Source organism: Rhinoderma darwinii, chromosome 4, assembly GCF_050947455.1.
Source record: "Rhinoderma darwinii isolate aRhiDar2 chromosome 4, aRhiDar2.hap1, whole genome shotgun sequence".
Lineage (NCBI taxonomy): Eukaryota > Metazoa > Chordata > Amphibia > Anura > Rhinodermatidae > Rhinoderma > Rhinoderma darwinii.
Window position 1 is genome coordinate 291,771,233 of NC_134690.1, and position 18,546 is coordinate 291,789,778.

General features: G+C 41.8%; 1 protein-coding gene across 3 annotated transcripts in view; it reads right to left on the reverse strand.

Annotated features, from left to right (window-relative positions):
* The window catches only part of LOC142761152 (dihydroxyacetone phosphate acyltransferase-like), a 200,574-nt gene that overhangs the window by 14,588 nt on the left and 167,440 nt on the right, over positions 1-18,546 (reverse strand). For 2 of the 3 annotated variants that reach the window (XM_075864345.1, XM_075864346.1), the window contains one exon: positions 9,435-9,528. In XM_075864345.1, coding sequence (XP_075720460.1) covers positions 9,435-9,528 — 94 coding nt within the window. Of the gene's footprint in view, positions 1-8,635; positions 8,717-9,434; positions 9,529-18,546 lie in introns of all 3 variants that reach the window. The other variant, XR_012883524.1, reaches the window with a different exon arrangement.

Below are 18,546 nucleotides of genomic sequence, written 5' to 3' on the forward strand. Positions count from 1 at the left end.
GCACCGTGCATCCCTAGTTACTAATGTTTTTTTTTTTGTGTTTGTGCTCTTTTTTACAGGTTCGGTTGCTGGACTACGTAGGATTCGAGGACTAATTATCGTTAACGAGGGTTGTGTGGGGGTATTTTATTTCAATAAAATATTTTTTCTATGTCTGTATAATTTTATTACTACCACCTCAGTAATGGCCGCTGGCGGATTGACAGCTTCCATTACTAAGGCTGGGCTTAGTGGTAGCCGATGCAGAGGCTAACGCTAACCCCCATTATTACCCCGGTACCCACCGCCACCAGGGGTACCGGGAAGAGCCGGGTGCAATCCAGAACCAGACATCTGTAGTGATGCGGGGGCAGACGCAGGTTGGTATTATTAGGCTGGGAAAAATACAAGGACATAGAAAAAATAATTTATTGAAATAAAAAACCCTCACACAATCCCCATTAAACATTTTATTGAGAATAAAAACACCGCCGTCATCAAAGTAGCCCAACAACCAAAACTGTAAAAAAACAAAAAACACACCAAAAAATAATTTGGAACATAAAAAAGCAAAGCAATTATTATACTTACCTGTCCTGGGTCCAGAGCTGGAGCCGCAATGTCCACAAGCTGGGCCCTATATCTAAGCCTATCATATGTAAAAAAGACTGCTGAGCCACTGTATCTAATTCTATCCATAGCTATAGGGTCGTAGTGCGATAGATACGATGTCTCATATATAGGAAAGAGAGGAGAGGTTAAATGCTTGTTTTGAAGTAACGGATTGGGGTGTTTTGGCGTTGGGGTAGACGGATGTGATATTAATGAGGTTACAGAACATATAACAGATTATATTAATTTTTGTCCTGATTTAATCGTACCTCAGGTGCAAGTGAAGTGTTTTGGAAATAACAAACCATGGGTAGGAAAGGATCTCAAGGAGTTATGAAATAGAAAGAAAAAAGCCTATAGAGATCGGGATGATGAAGCGAACAAAAGAGGGAAAAGTGAGTTGAAGTATAAAATAAAATAAAGTAAGGAGGCATATAAAAGGAAACTGGAGCTCAAACTTGCTAAAAATAAAGTGAGGGAGGTTTGGTCAGGAATGAAGGCCATAACAGGGATGGAGAACAAACAAAGGATAGTCGATATGGATCAGGAAAAATTAAATGAATTGAATGTTTATTTCTGATTTTTAAATGTTGGGGATGGTATAGTGTATCCTAAGATTAAATCTAATATGATGGGAAAAGATGATGCAATTAATAGGGATGGATGTGGTAGTGGGGTTTTTATTGTCAACGGACGATGTGAGAGAACAGTTAAAAAAATTAAGTGTAAGGAAGGCACCAGACCCGGATAGGATTAGTACTAGGGTACTAAAAACTTGTGCTGATGCATTGTGTGAAATTACAGCGGATTTATATAATTGGAGTTTGATGATGGAAAAAGTGCAGAAGGTATGGAAAACATCTTGTATAGTCCCAATTCCTAAAATAGTTAAACCTTTGAGAGTCGGTGACTATCGACCGGTGGTATTAACTTCTCATATGATGAAGGTGTTTGAAAGGCTAATGTTGGGGTACCTTAAATCAGCTGTGGTAGAATACGAGGATCCTTAACAGTTTGCCTATAAACGTAGAATTGGGGTGGAGGACGCAGTTTTATATTTTTTACATAGGGCGTACTGTTTTTTGGAGGCGCAGGGGGTGATAGTGAGAGTCATGTTTTTTGACTTTTCTAGTGATTTTAACTTGATAAGGCCGGACCTAATGAAAAATAAATTGGAAGGAATGCAAATTAAATCTAGAGTGTCTAACTGGATATTTGATTATATAAGGGGATGCCCCGAGTGTGTGCGTAGTGGGGAATGTACATCAATGATAGAAATAAGTGATATTGGAGCACCACAGGGGACTGTGCTATCGCCGTTTTTATTTGCGCTATATACGGTAGATTTTAGGTACAATACTGAAAGTTGTCACCTGCAGAAATTCTCTGATGATTCCATAATTATGGGGGCGGTAAAGGGAGGCTGTGATAAAGAATATAGGGATGTGATATCTGAATTTGTTAAATGGAGTGTGGATAATGGGTTGGAATTAAATATTGGGAAAACAAAAGAAATGATTATTGATTTACGCAGGAAAAAAGAGATAGCGGTGCCGGTGTCTATTCTAAATCAGGATGTGGAGAGAGTGACATTGTACAAATATTTGGGTATATATTTGGACCAGAATTTGGATTGGATCGAGAATACAGAAAAGGTGTACAAAAAGGCAATGAGCCGGTTGTATTTTTTACATAATTTGCTCTCGTTTAATGTGTGTAATAAAATGATCGTAATGTTTTAGAACTCTGTGGTCGCTAGCGTTATATTTTATGGTGCTGTCTGTTGGGGAGGTAATATCAGAGAAGCAGAAAAGAATAAATTAACCCCTTCAGGACACAGCCTGTTTTGGCCTTCAGGACGCAGCCAATTTTTTCAAATCTGACATGTTTCACTTTATGTGGTAATAACTTCGGAATGCTTTTACCTATCCAAGCGATTCTGAGATTGTTTTCTCGTGAGACATTGGACTTTATGTTACTGGCAAAATTTGCTCGATACATTAAGTATTTAATTGTGAAAAACACCAAAATTTAGCGAAAAATTGCAAAAATTAGCATTTTTCTAAATTTATATGTATCTGCTTGTAAGACAGATGGTAATACCACACAAAATTGTTGCTAATTAACATCCCCCACATGTCTACTTTAGATTGGCATTGTTTTTTGAACATCCTTTTATTTTTCTATGACATCACAAGGCTTAGAACTTTAGCAGCAATTTCTCGCATTTTCAAGAAAATTTCAAAAGGCTATTTTTACAGGGGCCAGTTCAGTTGTGAAGTGGATTTTAGGGCCTTATATATTAGAAACCCTCGATAAGTCACCCCATTTTAAAAACTTCACCCCTCAAAGTATTCAAAACAGCATTTAGAAAGTTTCTTAACCCTTTAGATGTTTCACAGGAATTAAGGCAAAGTAGATGTGAAATTTTCAAATTTCTATTTTTTCTATTTTTTTGTAACACAGAAAGTTTTACCAGAGAAACGCAACTCAATATCTATTGCCCAGATTCTGCAGTTTTTAGAAATACCCCACATGTGGCCCTAGTGCACTTATTGACTGCAGCACAGGCATCAGAAGCAAAGGAGCTCCTAGAGGATTTTGGGGCCTTCTTTTTTATTAGAAAATATTTTAGGCACCATGTCGGGTCTGAAAGGCTCTTGCGGCACCAAAACAGTGGAAATCCCCCAAAAGTGACCCCATTTCGGAAACTATACCCCTTGAGGAAATTATCTAGGGGTATAGTGAGCATTTTGACCCCGCAGGTTTTTTGGAGAAATTATTGGAAGTAGGCCGTGAAAATGAAAATCTACATTCTTTCAAAGAAAATGTAGGTTTAGCTAATTTTTTCTAATTTCCACAAGGGCTAAAAGGAGAAAATGCACCACTACATTTGTAAAGCAATTTCTCCCGATTAAAACAGTACCCCACATGTGGTAATAAACGGTTGTTTGGACACACGGCAGGGCTTAGAAGGGAAAGAGCGACATTTGGTTTTTGCAGCTCAAATTTAGCAGGAATGGTTTGCGGAGACCACGTCGCATTTGCAAAGCCCCTAAGGGACCAAAACAGTGAAAACACCAAAAAAGTGACTCCATTTAGGAAACTACACCCCTTGAAGAATCCATCTAGGGGTGTAGTGAGCATTTTGAACCCACAGGGGTTTCATAGATTTTATTAGAATTGGGCAGTGAAGATAAAAAAAATACTTTTTTTTCAATAAGACGTAGCTTTAGCTCAAAATTTTTCATTTTCTCAACAAATAAAGGAATAAAAAAAAAACAACATTTGTAAAGCAACTTCTCTGGAGTACGGACATACCCCATTTGTGGTCATAAACTACTGTTTGGGCACACGGCAAGGATCTGAAGAGAAGGAGCGCCATTTGGCTTTTGGAGCACAGATTTTGCTGGATTGGTTTCTTGACACCATGTCACTATTGCAAAGCTCCTAAGGTGTCAGTACAGTGGAAACTCCCCAAAAGTGATTCCATTCGCAAAACTACACCCCTTGAGGAATTAATCTAGGGGTGTAGTGAGCATTTTGACCCCACAGGTGTTTCATAGATTTTATTAGAATTGGGCAGTGAAAAGTTAAAAAAAAATCCTTTTTCTTCAATAAGACGTAGTTTTAGCTGAAAATGTTTCATTTTCTCAACAAATAAATGAAAAAAAGCACCACAACACTTGTAAAGCAACTTCTCCTGTGTACGGCAATACCACATATGTGGTCATAAACTGCTCTTTGGGCACACAGTAGGGCTCAGAAGGGAAGGAGCGCCATTTGGCTTTTGGAGTACAGATTTTGCTGGATTGGTTTCTGGGCGCTATATCGCATTTGCAAAGTCCCTGTGGGACCAAAACAGTGGATCCCCCCCAGAAGTGACCCCATTTTTGAAACTACACCCCTCAAGGTATTCACTTTGGGGTGTAGTGAGCATATTAACACCACAGGTGATTGGCAGAAATTGGTGTGCACTCGATGTTGCAGAGTGAAAATGGGATTTTTTTCTATAGATATGCCAATATGTGGCGCCCAGCTTGTGCCACTGGAGGCACACACCCCAAAAATTGTTAAAAGGGTTCTCCCGGGTATGGCGATGCCATATATGTGGAAGTAAACTGCTGTTTTGGCACACTGTAGGGTTCAGAAGGGAGGTAGCGCCATTTGGCTTTTGGAGTGTGGATTTTGCTTGTAGTAGTCTTGTATTGAGTCTTACTGCTGTTTCCGTTTATAATGTGGGGGTACATGTAAGCCGGGCGGAGTATATAAGGGGCATAGTCAGGTGGTATAATAATGGGGTAAACAAAAACAATAAAATAATCCATAGATGTGTGTTACGCTGTGACACAATCCTTTCTGCACAGGCCGCTGTCGCACTGATAAACTGTGTCCTTTCTTATCCCCTTTTTGGTCCACACTCGGCACCTTTGCAGTTTGAGGAATTTTGCTGAGAAGTGTTGTCCTGGTATAATACGGGCACCCTCACTTCCAGCAGATATGTTTGGGCCCTCCCCTTCCTGGTTCCCTAATTTTAGGGGCCTTGATAATTCGCCACTTGAAACAGAAGAAATGTTTCCCTCGGGCCGGCACAACTGCATATTTTTATTTCCTGGCTTATTGGAGCCTTAACTAATTTTATTTTTTCATAGACGTAGTGGTATGAGGGCTGTTTTTTTTTTTTGCGGGACGAGCTGTAGCTTTTATTGGTACCATTTTGGGGTACATGCAACTTTTTGATCACATGTTATCCTTTTTTTTTTGGGAGGCAAGGTGGCCAAAAAACAGAAATTCTGACATTTTTAAAATTCTTTTTATACAGCGTTCACCACGCGTTATAAATTACACGTTACCTTTATTCTGTGGGTCAGTCCGATTCCGGTGATACCTAATTCATAGAACTTTTTTATGTTTTACAACTTTTTGCACAATAAAATAACCTTTGTAAAGAGAATGGATTTTTTCTGTCGCCAAGTTGTGAGAGCCATAACGGTTTTAATTTTTTCGTTGACGGAGCTCTATGAGGGCTTATTTTTAGCGAGACGAGTTATAGTTTTTATAGGTACCATTTTTGGGTACATGCGACTTTTTGATCACTTTTTATTTCAATTTTTGGAAGACAAAGTGACCAAAAAATAGCAATTATGTCAGTATTTTTTAGTTTTTTTTTACGGCGTTCACTGTGCGGAATAAATAACATAATATTTTTATAGTTACGGTCGTAGCGATACCAAATATGTATGGCTTTATTATTTTTTTCAATAATAAATGACTTGATAAAGGAAAAAGGGCGATTGTGTTTTGTGTTATTATTTGAAACTTTTATTGTATTTTTACAACTTTTATTTTTACTTTTTTTACACTTTTTTTTTTACACTTTTCTTTAGTCCCACTGGGGGACTTGAAGGTCCAACTGTTTGTTTGATGTTCTAATGCATTGCACTACCCATGTAGTGCAATGTATTAGAACTGTCAGTTGTTCACTGACAGCAAGCCGATCAGGCTCCGCCTCCGGGCGGGGCCTAATCGGCTAACGTAATGGCAGATAGGAAGCCTTTGTTAGGCTTCCATTTGCCATAGCAATCGCCCCCCCGCAACAATCAGCCCCCGCAATCGCGTAGCGGGGTGCCGATGTTGCTATAAGAACTTAAATGCGGCAGTCACTATTGACTGCCGCAATTAAGGGGTTAATCGGTTCGGATCACCGCTGTGATCCGACCCGATGTTTTCCCCCAGTACTAAGGCTGCTAATAGCAGCCTGTACTGGGAGATGCCGGGCTGCGGGGAGCGTCTGTGTGCTCTGTTAGGAGCACACGTGGATTAACGGGCTGCAGGCACAACGACCAGCTTTGCAACCCGTTAATCTACGTGGTGTGGTCGTGAAGGGGTTAAATAAGGTGATCAAAAAGGGAAAAGCGATCATGGTTAGTGAGGTGCCTTTATTTGAGGAGGTATTAGATAAAAGGTTATTAAGGAAGATTAGTGCAATTAAAGTAGAGGCGTTGCATCCGTTACATAATATTTTAATCGATAAACAAAGCTGTTTTAGTGATCGATTGCTACAATTTCGATGTAGTAAAGAATTATTTAAAAGATCTTTTATGCCAAAAGCTATTGCACTTTATAATAATATAATATAATATGTCTTTATAGCGTGTCATGATGCTTTTTTATTATATATTTATTATATGTCGTCGTTGTATGTTGTATAATATGTACTGAAAATGGGAGTTACAACTGTAAACCAATTCCCCTTTGGGGATAAATAATCTATCTATCTATCTATCTAATCTATTTACACAGTTAGGTCCAGAATGATTTGGACAGTGGCACAATCTTCATGATTTGGGCTCCACATGCCACCGCATTGGATTTGAAATGAAACAACTAAGATGCAACTGAAGTGTAGACTTTCAGGTTTAATTCAAGGGGTTGATCAAAAATATCCTGTGAAACTTTTAGGAATTGCAACCATTTTTCTACACCGCCTCCTCATTTCAGGGGCTCAAAAGTAATTGGACAAATTAACATTACCATAAATAAAATACTTTGCACAGAATCCTTTGCAGGCAATGACTACCTGAAGTCTGGAACCCATGGACATCACCAAATGCTGGGTTTCCTCCTTTGTATCTGTCCTCAGTTGTTGCTATTCGCTCTTTTCTTTCAAGAATGTACCAAACAGTTGATTTGGCCACTCCTAACATGTGTGCTATCTCTCTGATGGATTTATTCTTATTTTTCAGCCTAACGATGGTCTGTTTCACTTCCATTGAGAGCTCCTTTGACCTCATGTTGTGGGTTCACAGCAACAGCTTCCAAATGCAAATGCCACACCTGGAATCAACTCCAGACCTTTTACCTGCTTAATTGATGATGGATTAACGAGGGAATAGCCCATGCAGCCCATTAAATAGCTTTTGAGATAATTGTCCAATTAACTTTGCTCCCTTGAAAAAGAGGCAACTACATATTAAAGAGCTGTAATTCCTAAACCCTTCCTCAAATTAGGATGTGAATACCCACAAATTAAAGCTGAGAGTCTGCACTTTAAAGCCCATATTGATAAAATAACTGTATATGCAATATGTTTTGGTAAACAGCTAAAAATACTAAAACTTGTGTCACTGTCCAAATAATTCTGGACCTAACTGTATATACTGACATACACATTTTGCTATTGCTCCCGACACCCCTGGCTGCTAGTGCTGCATTGGTGTCACTTAGGAGACCCAGCCGTCGGCCATGAGAAGAAGTTAGGGGGGGGGGGGCAAGAAGGACTTTTACACTTGGGCCCATGAGCCGTTAGTTACGCCCCTGAAGCAGACTAAGTCGATATGTGAAGATCTGCAGCGAATCCGCATGTTTTACATGGAGATTTTGCTACACACAGAGATGTGGATTTCAACCTATACATTATAATGGTGAAATCCCGAGAAGAAAATCTGTAGCTTTTCAACAACATAATGAGCATGCTGCAGATTTTACAAATTTGCAGCATGCTCATATTTCAGCGTAGAATTTTTCCTCTACGTAAAGATGGGTTTTAAAAAACCGCTATACACATGTATTTTACTGTACATTTCCGTGGATTAGCGGTGCGGAATCTGCACAACAAATTTGTTCTGTCTGAATGTGGCCTTACAGTTACTGTAAATTTATTAGAGGTCTGTCTTCTAATGAGCCACGCACCTGCGTGTCTATCACATGACCAGGACAGATTGTTAACCACTGGAAATATACAATGAAGGCTCAAAATTAATGACTGCAAGCAGAGATCTTAAAACATGTGAATAATTGACAGAGAAATTATATTGGAACATTGTATAACTTCACTATGCTATATGTATTGATTTAACTACAGTGAATAATCTCAATTTGCTAAACCTATAATATCCCTTTATCACATCACATAACATTACAAATTCTGTTAAATACACAAAACTACAATAACAAATTGTAACTGTTATATGGTATATCTCAGCAAAAGGTATGTTTTCTTTTAAACACAGTTGATCACTTTCCTCCATTAAGTTATACTTACAGAGGTTCAAGAAGCTTAGATATATGCTGCTGTTTGTAGGGTCCTTGCATTGAAGGGATGATTTAGCTGTCCCTGTGCTGCCTGTGACATGAAAGGGAACAACAATATGACCACACAGCCATAGAGTTAAATGATGAATTCTGGCAGCCTGCAGCCACCGATGCAGGTTCCTACTGGATATGTTTTTATACAACACCCATTGAACGCAGAACAAAAATAATAAACTCCCCCTAGTGGCAACTGCAGGCAGCCAGATTATTATCATTTGACACTATGGATGTGTGAAGGGGAGCAGGGAATTTGGGGTTCTGTATCACAAACACAGAGATCCAAACCTTAGAAAAAAAACTATATGGCCAAAAGTATGTGGACACCTGACCAGTACACCTATATGAACTTGTTGAACATTCTTTTTCAAAACCATGGGCATAAATATGAAATTGGACACCCCTTTGAGGTTTTTCTTTTTTTGACAATGCCACATTTAAAGTCACTGAGCTCTTCAAGATGACCTATACTACTAGCAATGTTTGTCTCTTGATATTGCATGACTGTGTGCTTTATGCACTTGTTTGGAATGGGTGTGGCTGAAACACATTTTTGGCCATATAGTGTATATCATATAAATAATTACATTTTTTTTTACCTAAAAATGAAATGATGTTCCATATTCAGAAGTAAACTAAGCAACTTTGCAAATACGAACTGTATAGCTATAAGACAAAAGTTATAGGAAGTACGTTTATGCTTAGCTCTAGTAAAAGGATGGAGGCTAAAAATAAATAAATATTGTACTTACGTTTTTCTGGCTTTTACAATCCCCAGCTGCACAAAATATGCCAGAGTATTTCTTAGCATATCAGAAGACAAGGCATCATAGCATTTGGTGGCTCCTGCAAAAATGCACAATATGCAAAAAAAATATTTTAGATGTAACAAAATATAATATCTATAGTAAATAACAACATGAACTATTTGTCCTACTGCTGACCAACAAATGTTGTGCAAAGAATCAAACCATGGAGCTGTGACAAACTTAGCAAAAACAGGTATCTATTGCCAAATCTTCCTCTGTAAGAAACTTGCACAAACTAACTATTCCTTAATGCTTGAACCTGCGCTTCTGTGTAGCTGGCGACAACTGCTCAATTCTGAACTTCCCCGCCCTGTTCCAAACACTCCCATGTGTTAGTCACACCCCTGACACTCCCTCCATGTCATCATCACTGACCTCCATATATAAAGCGGTATCCGTCTCTATCTAAATTGCCAGAACAACAGGTTAATTCCCTTTGTGGCTCGTTCCTGTGCCCTTGCCTTTTTACCTTGCTCTATTTGGATTTCCTATTTCTGACACAGATTGTTTGAACTTTCTGTTATGCCTGAGCACCTTACCTTGGGTTGTGTTCACATTCTCAATACAGTTTGCTCTGGCTATGAATCCTCAAGAAAGATGTATCACTGCCTGTCAGCCCTATAAAGCAGTTCACAGCTAGGGTAAACAAGTGAGAAGTGTAGTATTATCCCATTTCTTCAGAAATTATCCTCCGGCAGGAATAATCTACAGGCTTCACTCACTCCTTCTCCTGTGCCCATGGTGGCACTAACCTGCACATTTCCAATCCTCCTATGTACGACGGAGATCCACAAGATTACATAAGGTTCCATAACCAATGTAATAATTACTTTGCATTACTCTCTGGGAATTTTGGATCGGATCGGATAGTGATCGAAAGTGGCATTTATTATATCCCTTCTGTCAAGACAAGCCTTTTTCATCTCTTTGTGTCATAACGTCTTTCACTACAGGAGGAATCTCAAAAAAGTTGCTTATGATGGCTAAAGGACGGGCCACAGTTAAAGTTAAAGTACCACGATGGTTTGTACGTTTAAAACCACATTTGGGTATGATACATATTCTATAAGACAAACTTAGACCATCACAATAGCTGGTGCATAAAGGTAGCCATATAGCCCACAATTGTTTAAGGTGTGGAAAAGTACTAGTAACTACAAACAAAAAGGGGAAACCAAGCGTATAACTGTAAGTGAAGCATCACAAAGTGACCGGGAAGCCTGCATGAGTCACAAACACTTTTCATACAGCCTCTGTCGAATACGAAAAAAATTGCATACAATGGGTAAGATTCTTATTTACGACATGCTTATATAAGCATCTTACAGTGAATGTATTAATCTTAGACAGAAGCTGTATGCAAAGTGACTCATGCAGGCTTGCCAGTCACTTTGTGATGCTTCACTTACAGTTATACGTTTTGTTCCCCCTTCAAAAAGAAAAGATTTATCTTCTTGTCACCCCCAAAGCCATCGATTCTTTGGTATTGGGGCTCCCATGGATGCGGAATCTCTGGGATGTCTATAATCTTATTTGCATAAAATCAGGAGATGAATGGAAGACTGCATTCAATACCGGTGACAGACATTATGTGTATTGTGTTTTATTGCTGTATCTACTATATTGCAAAAGCTTCCTCTGTAAGGGACCTGCCCAAACTATACATTAATCTGTGTACCTGCTCTGCTGTGTAGCCGCCAATGACTGCTCACTTCTAAACTCTCTCTCAGTGTTCCAATCACTCCGTGGGTACCCCTGAGTTTCCCTAACTCACCTTTCTATAGAAAGCAGTACCAATCTCTGTCTTATTGCTAGAACAACAGGTTCATTCTCCCTGTTGCTGATTCCTGTGCCCTTGCCTTATTACCTTGCTCTACTTGGAATTCCTATTGCTGACCCACATTGTTTGACCTTACTTTAATTGTTGAACCCCTTAGGGTATGTTCACACGTAGGGTCAAAAACATCTCAAAATCCGGAGCTGTTTTCAAGGGAAAACAGCCCCTGATTTTCAGACGTTTTTTGAGGAACTCGCGTTTTTCGTGGCGTTTTCTACGTTCGTTTTTGGAGCTGTTTTCATTGGAGTCTATGAGAAAACGGCTGCAAAAATGTCCAAAGAAGTGTCCTGCACTTCTTTGACGAGGCAGTCATTTTATGCGTCGTCGTTTGACAGCTGTCAAACGACGACGCGTAAATTACAGGTCGTCGACACAGTACGTCGGCAAACCCATTCAAATGAATGGGCAGATGTTTGCCGACGTATTGGAGCCGTATTTTCAGGCGTAAATCAAGGCATAATACGCCTCGTTTACGCCTGAAAATAGGTCGTGTGAACCCAGCCTCACCCTGTTTGACCTTGCTGTATTGCCCAACACCCCAACCTCTGCTTGCCTGACTATTCTTTGGATTTTCACTTGTATATCTGGTATATCTTTGCCATATAGTAAGACCTGTGGAACCGCGATCTGCTGGCTTCACGCCGCAAAGTCCTCCTCAAGGAGGTCCCTGGTGAATACCGGAAGTCCGTTAGATGCTGCACCATTGGAACAGCCAGTGCTAACTCCCAGTGACATCTGTGGAATTTACATTCTAGCTAGAGTAACTGATCTTGCAGTCTGTAATATCAATATTTGGTAGTACTATTCTCAGATTAAAAAAATCAGTGGGTGTGCTCGTTTCCTAAATCTGCTACATTTCTCCCATTGGGAGACAAACCTCCCAAATTGAGGAATCAAGTTAACAAATTGATGCAATACATACGTATGGCAGCGAGAACGCATGAAATAGTGGTCAAAAAAAGAATTTGCAGAATGATGCTCTATGAAAAGTTGCATGCTATTAGACAACAATACTCTATACCACACACACACACACACACACACACACACACACACACACACACACACACACACACACACACACACACACACACACACACACACACAAAATAACTGGGTAACTGAAAATGAATTTTTCTGAAGATTCGATTTAAGAAGTATTTTATATTCCTTTCTTCCTTCACTGACTGTAAAATCCTATAACAAAGCAGTGGGGCTTGATAAAGGATTTTGTTTTTCTGATTTCCATATTAGTAGTCAGGAAGGAATATTTTTTCCCATAACTTCAGGACAATAAATCAATACTGCAGAGAAATATGGTCATTTTGGGTCAGGACAACTTTATTTTTTTGCAGATGAATGAAGAGAGAGCTCATTTATTTTTAATGCTTAAATAATTTATTGCTACGGAGATCTAGATTTCCTCTAGACCAATCTTTTCTGGATATGGTCTCCCAAAAAGTAAAAGGAAAAAAAAATTGGTAAAGATAAATATATGTTCCATCTTAGAAATTTATGGCATATCTATAGGATATGCCACAAATGCCTGATAGGTGCGTGTCATACCTCTTGGAACCTTCCCTATGAGGAGAATGGTGAACAGTGCTTTCCGGTACTTTAATGGAGAGAAGTCGGCCACTTCCGATCAAAACTTCTGGTATGTAACTCAGAGGCGTAGCTAGGTTCTCCAGCACCCGGGGCAAAGATTCAGTTTGGCGCCCCCCCCCAGCCTCTTTCCCGACATCTCCTTCCCCCTCGCCGTGTTTGTTTTCTCTACCAATCGACGTGTCATTTCTTTTTATGTAACGCGAGCATAAAATTATTTGTACATTTCACAAGCAATATGGTTCTATACACAACACCAGAACAAAGTTCGGTACATATATACAGCCCCAGAACAAATACAGCTCAATTTAGTGCAACCCCTGCCGTATAGGTTTGTACGGCGTAAAACTACAGCTCCCAGCATAGCTCGAACAATGGTAAGGATATGCTGGGAGATGCCCTTTCACAAAAAATAAATCCTATCATAATCATACCACCCATCATCTCGCTGCAGATCATACAGTGACTACATTACTGATTAGAGGCAGAGTGAACATTTACATTAAGTGACTCACCGGTGACGTCTCAGATTCTAGTTCTTTTTCTCCATTTGGTCCAGACCTCTATGATGACTTCTCCCGGTCCATTTCTGCAGTTTGCCGCTCACATGTCTTCAGCTTCTCACTTTACCAACATTTCTGCACCTATAAATAAATATAAAGTTATCATTATACCACACACTACGCCCCTAAATATAATAGTGCCATACACTGCACCTCTAATTATAATAGCACCATACACCGTGTCCCACACACACACACTGTGCCCCCTGTAGATAGTGCCTGCCATAGAGCCCCCTGTAGATAGTGCCTGCCATAGAGCCCCTGTAGATAGTGCCCCCATATAGACCACCCCTGTATATAGTGTCCCACAAATAACTCCCCCTATAGTGCTCTACAAATAGCCCACCCCTGTATATAGCCCCCTGTAGATATAGCCCACCCCTGTATATAGAGCTCTACAGATAGCCCAACCATGTATGTAGCCCCCCTGTAGATATAGCCCACCCCTGTATATAGTGCTCCACATATAGTCCACCCTTGTATAGTGTTTCACAGATAGCCCACCCCTGTATATAGCCCCCCCCTTGTATATATAGTCCACCCCTGTACATAGTGCTCCACTAGATAGTCCACCCCTGTATATAGTGCTCCACAGATAGCCCACCCCTGTATATACTATATACAAGGGTGGGCTATCTGTGGAGCACTATAGGGGGGAGCTATTTGTGGGATACTATATACAGGGGTGGGCTATATCTACAGGGGGACTATATACAGGGATGAGCTATATCTACAGGGGTACTATATCTACAGGGGGACTATATACAGGGGTGGGCTATCTACAGGGGGACCATTTCTACAGGGGGACCATATCTACAGGGGGACAATATCTACAGGGGGACCATATCTACAGGGCTGGGCTATATCTACAGGGCTGGGCTATATCTACAGGGCTGGGCTATATCTACAGGGCTGGGATACACACAGGGGGGGCTATATACACAGGGGGGGCTATATCTACAGAGGGGGGCTATACACAGGGGGGCTATATCTACATGGGGACCATATCTACAGGGGTGGGCTATATACAGGGGTGGGCTATATACAGGGGGTATATATCTACAGGGGGCTATATCTACAGGGCTGGGCTATATACAGGGCGACTATATCTACAGGGGGGCTATATACTGGGGTGGGCTATCTATGGAGCACCATATACAGGGGTGGGCTATATCTACAGGGGGCTATATACTATATAGCCCACCCCTGTATATGGTGCTCTAGAGACAGCCCACTCCATAATATAGCCCCCCTGTAGATATAGTCTCCCTGTATATAGCCCCCCTGTAGATATAGTCCCACTGTAGATATAGTCCCCCTGTATATAGCCCAGCAGATATAGTCCCCCTGTATATAGCCCAGCCCTGTAGATATAGTCCCCCAGTATATAGCCCAGCCCTGTAGATATAGTCCCCCTGTAGATAGACACCCCCGTAGATAAAGTCCCCCGTGTAGACAAAGTCCTCCCCGCAGATACAGCCACACTTCTATTACAATTTAAAAAATAAATAAAAATAATGTCAAACTCACCTTATTCCCGCTCCCACGCCGTCCGGCAGCCATGGAGACCTGCTCTCTTCTGCGCAGGTCTCCAGGGGGTTGAACACAGCGTCTATGAAAGGCGCTGATTGGCTGGGCAGGATGACTTTCCCTGTCAGTCAGTGAGCGCCTTTCATCTACGGAAGCGCCACTGGTACAAAAGGTACCAGTCGCTTCATTCGTGGAAAGGCGCTGAATGGCCGGGAACGGAACGTGCCCGGTCATTCATTGCTTCTAATTGTACCTGTGTCCTTGCGACACAGGTACAATTATAATGCAGAAGGAGGGGGCGCTGGCGCCCCACTCTGAACTGCGCCCGGGGCACATGCCCCGCTTGCCCCCCCCTAGCTACGTCCCTGTGTAACTATGATGTATCAAAAGTTTTCTGAAAGTACAGTCACTCTTTAACGCAAAAATGGACTTGGTCCGTAAAGGCTATGTAAACCTTTGAAAGGGATTTTTTTTTTTTTTATAAAAAGGTGCAACTTTATAATTAGTTTTTATGAAAAATTATTTTTACATTTTGTGTTCAAAAAGTAAATTTAAAAAAAAATAAAAACTAAATTATAACGTTTCACCAAACACACTGTCATGGCTGTGGGGTATGTGGACCCACTAGAACGCTTTGCCGTAGCGGGGAGGCAGCTGGCTAAACAATAGTCAATAACAGTCACTCAGACAAGACTACCTGGGATGATGTTCAGGCAGATGCTCAGAGTAGCAGATATGTGGCAAAGGTGATGATTGGCGTGGCAGATGACACAGGATGTGGCAGATGATATCAGACATGGCAGATGAGGCACACACGAAACCAACAATAGGTTTAAGAATAGGAATGAAACACAGGAACAGAATACGGGAAGCAGGAAATGGGAACACTGGGAGCAGGATACAATTAAGGGACCATTTGCATAGACGAACACAGGAAGACAAACAACGCTCAGGCAAAGAGAGGAAGGGTGGAGCCCTTTTTAAAGTCCAGGGTGTCACTGGGTTGATTGCGAAAATTTAGACAGGTGTGCGAGCTGGCCCTTTAAGGCCAGGTGTGAGCACGTGCGCGCACCCTACGGGACGCAGGAGAGCGCTGCAGCCGTGTGTTTCGACATCTCGGAGGAAGGAGACACCAAGACACAGTCCTGCGGCCGCGGTTGCCGGCAAGGGGGACGTGCCGGTCATCAGCAACCGTGGGCACAACAGTACCCCCCCCTTACTCTTCTTAGGTGTAGAGCGTAAGAGGAACTTTTGGATGAGAGCTGGGGTATTGATGCTCTCCTCCGGCTCCAAGGACCTCTCCTCAAGACCAAACCCTTTCTAGTCCACCAGATACAATGTCTTTCCTGCTACTACCTCGTAGTCCAGAATCTCTTTCACCTCAAAGATGTCAGAGGAACTGCTGGAAGCAACTGCAGAACGAGAAGACTTACTGTAACTGTTCAGAACCACAGGTTTCAGGAGGGATACATGAAATCAGTTGGGGATTCTGAGGGTAGGAGGTAGCCGAAGCTTATAGGACACATGGTTTATTTGTTGCTGTACTTCAAAAGGCCAGAGAAACCAGGTAAAACATTTTAAGAGGTAATTTTTAAGCAGATGCTATTTTTAGAAGATAAACAGACTTTGGTTCCAGGGGGAAACAGAGCAGGTTCTCTTCTTCGCCTATCAGCATTCCTCTTCATGGGGTCGACCGCCTGTAGGATAGATGACCTGGTCAGCTGCCAGATGTGAAGAAAGTCCCCAAACGCAGGGTTAGCCGCGGGTACCTGAGATAGCAGGAACTGGAAGAGGGACCCATGGATGTTGGCTGTAAACTATGAAGAATGGAGTAGAGGCAGTAGATTCCCTTGTGTGGTTGTTGTAGGACAACTCGGTCTAAGGAAGAAGCTGCACCCAGCTGTCATGCTGAACAGAAATTAAGAGACCAAGGTAATTCTCCATTATTTGGTTAATGCTCTTGAGATGGCCGTTTGACGGAGCATGATAGGCAGAGGAAAAGTCCAATTTTACATCAATGAGTTTACAGAGGGCTTTCCAGAATTCTGAAGTGAATTGAACCCACCGATCGGACACGATATGGTGAGGCAAGCCATGCAGAGGAAAATATGTTTTATGAAGAGGTTAGTCAGACGAAGAGCAGAGAGAAGACCGGTTAGTGGGTTGAAATGTGCCATCTTAGAAAAACCAACACCCAGACAGTAGTGCATCCAGCCGAAGGAGGAGGGTCCGTAATAAAGTCCATTGCAATATGGTGCCAGAGAGCATTGGGCACTGGTAGGGGTTGGAACAGTCCAGCAGGTCTGGAATGAGCAGCTTTATTAGAGACAGAGACAGTGCAGGAGGAGACAAAGTCCACAATATCTTTAGGCAGCGTGGGCCACGAGTATTGGCATGCAATTAGGTCCCGAGTTTTACAGGCGCCAGCGTGCCCGGCCAGTTTGGAATTGTGTCCCCAGCGTAGAATCTTTCTCCTATCAGCAAGACGGTCTTCCCAGGAGGATTGTCTCTAATTTACAGAGGATTGACAGGAATAACACTGGAAGGGTCTAAAATATATTGAGGGGTCTCTTCAGAGTCTTCCTTCTCAAACGACCGGGACAGAGCTTCGGCCCTCACATTCTTGTCAGCGGGACGGAAGTGGAGCACAAACTGGAATCGGGCGAAGAACAGTGACCACCTGGCTTGACGAGGATTTAACCATTGATCAGACTGGAGATAGGTAAGATTCTTGTGGTCGGTACAGATGAGGAAAGGATGTATGTCACCCTCCAGCAAATGTCTCCATTCCTCCAAAACCAATTTGATGGCCAGTAACTCCCGATCCCCAATGGAGTAATTGCGCTTAGCGAGGGAAAAAACTCTCAAGTAGTAGCCACACACCACTGCCTTAGCCTTGGAGTTTTTCTGGAACAGAAGTGCACCTGCACCATCGGTGGAAACGTCAGCCTCCAAAGAGAACTGTCGGGATATGTCCGGATGATGGACAATTGAGTCTGAAGTGAAGGCGCTCTTGGGGCTGTTAAATGCGGACTCTGCCTCTGGGGTCCACACTTTAGCGTTCACACACTTCTTAGTAGGGGCAGAGATTGGAGCAGTCAGCGACGAGAAGTTTGGGATAATTAGTAGAAATTGCGTATCCCAGAAATCGCTGTATGGCCCGAAGGCCCTGAGGAGCTGGCCACTCTAAGACAGTCTTCACCTTCTCTGGATCCATTTTGAGACCTCGATCGGAGACCATGTAGCCCAGGAAAGGCAGAGAATTATTCTCAAAGAAGCATTTCTCTAGTTTAGCACATGGACAATTCTCCCTTAGCCGCAACAGGACTTGATGAACATGCTTCCGATGCGTTGTCGGATCTGGTGAGTAGATCAGGATGTCATCCAAATACACCTCCACGCAGACATAAGGATATCCCGGAAAATGTCATTCACAAATTCCTGGACTACTCCTGGAGCATTACACAGACCAAAGGGCATCACAAGATACTTGTAGTGTCCATCTTGGGTATTGAATACG